The sequence below is a fragment of the Priapulus caudatus genome, unplaced genomic scaffold (genome assembly GCF_000485595.1).
Source record: "Priapulus caudatus unplaced genomic scaffold, Priapulus_caudatus-5.0.1 Scaffold2011, whole genome shotgun sequence".
Classification (NCBI taxonomy): domain Eukaryota; kingdom Metazoa; phylum Priapulida; class Priapulimorpha; order Priapulimorphida; family Priapulidae; genus Priapulus; species Priapulus caudatus.
In genome coordinates, this window is record NW_014579072.1 from 19803 (window position 1) to 23819 (window position 4017).

The 4017-nt window shown below is 50.2% G+C and overlaps 1 protein-coding gene across 1 annotated transcript in view; it reads left to right on the forward strand.

Moving 5' to 3' along the window:
- The window catches only part of LOC106818077 (monocarboxylate transporter 12-like), a gene marked incomplete at its 5' end in the record, with an annotated part of 29099 nt that overhangs the window by 16792 nt on the left and 8290 nt on the right, over window positions 1–4017 (forward strand). Inside the window, one exon of the mRNA XM_014822798.1 lies at window positions 645–1239. Within this exon, the coding sequence (XP_014678284.1) occupies window positions 645–1239 (595 nt within the window). The remainder of the gene's footprint in view (window positions 1–644; window positions 1240–4017) is intronic.

Consider the following 4017-nt stretch of genomic DNA (forward strand, 5'->3'; position numbering starts at 1 on the left):
CTCTCTCTCTCTCTCTTCTCTTCTTCTCTCTCTCTCTCTCTCTCTCTCTCTCTCTCTCTCTCTCTCTCTCTCTCTCTCTCTCTCTCTCTCTCTCTACCATACACCTCTCTCTCCCATCGTTGCAGGTTTATGCTACGACCTGATCATGCCTCCGCTTACAACGACACAAAAAGTCGTTTGAAAATTGAAACCCACGTTTTTTTGGTAAAACCCCTCTTTCCGGTCGTTGGAAGTTCCGGCTACGGTTTGACCCCGCTTATTACGACACATAAACGACATTTGAAATTCCGTGTTTTTTGCTTAAAACCCCTTCTTTTTTTCTCTTATTGTTTCAGGTTCAGGCTACGGTCTGACTCCGCTTACTACGACACATAAACGACATTTGAAATTCCGTGTTTTTTGCTTAAAACCCCTTCTTTTTTTCTCTTATTATTTCAGGTTCCGGCTACGGTTTGACCCCGCTTACTACGACACATAAACGACATTTGAAATTCCGTGTTTTTTGCTTAAAACCCCTTCTTTTTTTCTCTTATTGTTACAGGTTCAAGCTACGGTCTGACCCCCGTGTAATTCGACAAAAAACTGACAAAAAGAATGAATTATTTGCTAAAAACCTCCCCCTCTCTCTCTCTCTGCTTCTCGCAGGTTCAGGCTACGGACTCGCCTACGTGCCGGGGGCGACGATGATCGGCTACTACTTCGACCGGCGCATATACCTCGCGTCGTCCGTCGCCACGCTCGGCGGCGTCGGCTGCGGACTCATGCTGGTCGCCCCGCTTATACAGTCGCTCGTCGACGAGTACTCGTGGCGCGGCGCCATGCTCGTCCACGGCGCCATCGCTCTCCATCTCTGCGTCGTCGCCGCCCTCCTGCGCCCGATGGACAACAGCTACACGCGCGAGGATGCGGGATGGGCGCAGCTTCCCGGGGATGCGGCGGCGGCGCTGCGCGACCGCCGCGTCGTCATCTTCTGCATCAACAACGTGGCGTGGGTCGCCGGCTCGTACGCCGCCTTCACGATGATGTGCGAGTTCGCTGAGAGCACGGCGATCGTCGCCGAGCGACGCAGCGCGTTCCTGCTCGTCTGCGTCGGCGCGGCGTTCGTCGTCGGACGCTTCCTGGCGGGCGTGCTGGCGAATCATCCACGCTGCGACGAGCTGTGGGTGTACAACCTCGCCACGCTCGTGCTCGGCGTCGTCATCATCATCTTCCCCGGAATCAAGTCCGCCGTCGTGCTCAGTACGTATAGAGGAGGGAGAAGGGGAGAGGGGGGAGAAGGGGTGAGGAGGGGGAGAGGGGGAGGGAGGAACTATCGACCTCGAGGGAATCCCCGCACGGCGGCCTACCTAATTGCAGAATTAGACGAGCCAGCGTAACGACCTGACACTAAGCGGCATCTCTGCTCGTCTTCTGTCTCTCGATCAGCACATACACACTGTTCAACACACCACAACACACACACACCACACCACACACACACACACACACACACCACACACACACACGACACACACACACACTCACACACACACACACACTACCCACACCACACACACACACACATGTAGCACTCGCCTGGACTACTATCTCGCTGCGCTGCTCTCTCTCTCGGGTCTCTCTCTCTCTCTTCGCGTCTCTCTCTCTCTCTCTCTCTCATCTCTCTCTCATTCGTCTTTGCTCTCTCTCTCTCTCTCTCTCTCTCTCTCTCTCTCTTCTGCTTCTCTCTCCTCGCCTCTCAGCTTGCTTCTCGTTTCTCTCTCGTCTCTCCTCTCGCTCTTCTCGCTCTCTTTCTCTTTGTCGCGCGCTCTCTCTGTCGCTCTCTCTCGTCTCTCTCTCTTGCTCTCTCTCTCTCTCTCTCTTTGCTCTCTCGCTCTCTCCTCTTCTCTCTCTATCTCGTCGTCTCATTCTCTCTCATCTCTCTTCTATCTCTCTCTCGTCTCTTTCTCTCATCTTCTCTCTTCTCTCTCTCTCTCTCTCTCTTCTCTCTCTTGCTCCCCCTCGGCTCTCGCTCTCTCTCTTCTCTCGCTCTCTCGCTCTTTTCTCTCTTATCTCTTGCTACTCGCTCTTGCGTCTCGCTATTCTCTCTCACGTCTCTCACTCTCGCTCTCTCGCTCTCGCTCTCTCATCTCGTCTCTTCTCATTCGCTCTGCTCTCTCTCTCGCTCATCTCTCGCCTCTCGCTCTCTCTCTCTACTCTCCGCACTCTCTCTCTGGCGCGCATCTCTCTCTTCTCTCTCTCTCTCTCTCTCTCTCTCTTTCTCGTCTCTGTCTCTCTCTCTCTTCTCTCTTTCTTTCTCTATCTCTCTTGCTCTCTCTCTCTCTCTCTCTATCTATCTCTCTCTCTCTCTTCTTTCGCTCTCTCTCTCTCTCTCTCTCGTCTCTCTCTCTCTTCTCATCTATCTTCTCTCTCTATGTTATCTCTCTCTCTCTCTCTCTCTCTCTCTCTCTCTTTCTCTCGGCTACAGGCCTGATAATTCGATAGTAAAATTAACGCGCACCGTGCTCCTACCCTCGCAACCCATCACAAGCCAATACAATGCGATATAATTATATCGATCCAGGCTTGACAATCTACCACAGACAGCCATATGACTCTTATGGATTCCATAGGACCACCTTATATCTACCACAACAGCCATATACTACTATATGGATTCAGTGACCACCTTAATCTACCACAACAGCCATATACTCTGTAGGGCATGTTATAGGACCACCTTAATCTACCACACAGCATATTACTCTATATGCATTTATAGGACAACCTTAATCTGACCACGAACTATCCATTACTCCTCTTATGGAATTTGATAGGGACCACCTTAAATCATACCACAACAGCCATACCTTGACAACGCTCTATAAGAAGTGACAGACAGGGAACAGACTAGCCACTCGAACTCTACAGCCTATCTCTTGCTTGTCGACCTCGACCTCCCATACTCACCTAACCTACCTAACTACTCTTACCTTTTACTAATCTATCCACCTTACTTACATTAACCATAACCTACCCACCTCCTACCTTATATATCTACCCTCCTTCCTCTCCCCCTCTCCCCATCTCCCTCTCCCTCTCCCCCTTCCCCTCTCTCTCCTCTATACGTACTGCAGACGGACCGGCGGACTTGAATGCCGGGGAAGATGATGATGACGACGCCGAGCACATGAGCGTGGCGGAGGTTGTACACCCACAGNAGGGGGGAGAGGAAGGAGGTAGATATATAGGTAGGAGGTGGGTAGGTATGGTTAATGTAGTAGGTGGGTAGATAGGTAGAGGTAGAAGGTAGGTTAGGTAGGGTTAGGTGGTATGGGAGGTCGAGGTCGGACAAGCAGAGATAGCTTAGAGTTCGAGGTGGCTGTCTTTCTGTCTGTCACTTCATATAGAGGCTGTTGTCAAGGTATGGCTGTTGTGGTAGATTAAGGTGGTCCTATAAATTCCATATAGAGGATATGGCTGTTGTGGTAGATTAAGGTGGTCCTATAAATGCCATATAGAGTATATGGCTGTTGTGGTAGATTAAGGTGGTCCTATAAATTCCATATAGAGGATATGGCTGTTGTGGTAGATTAAGGTGGTCCTATGAATTCCATATAGAGTATATGGCTGTTGTGGTAGATTAAGGTGGTCCTATGAATGCCATATAGAGTATATGGCTGTTGTGGTAGATTAAGGTGGTCCTATGAATCCCATATAGAGTATATGGCTGTTGTGGTAGATTGTCAAGCTGGATCGATATAATTATATCGCATTGTATTGGCTTGTGGATGGGTGCGAGGTAGGAGCAGGTGCGCTTAATTTACTTCGAATTATCAGGCTGTAGCCGAGAGAAAGAGAGAGAGAGAGAGAGAGAGAGAGAGAGAGAGAGAGAGAGAGAGAGAGAGAGAGAGAGAGAGAGAGAGAGAGAGAGAGAGAGAGAGAGAGAGAGAGAGAGAGAGAGAGAGAGAGAGAGAGAGAGAGAGAGAGAGAGAGAGAGAGAGAGAGAGAGAGAGAGAGAGAGAGAGAGAGAGAGAGAGA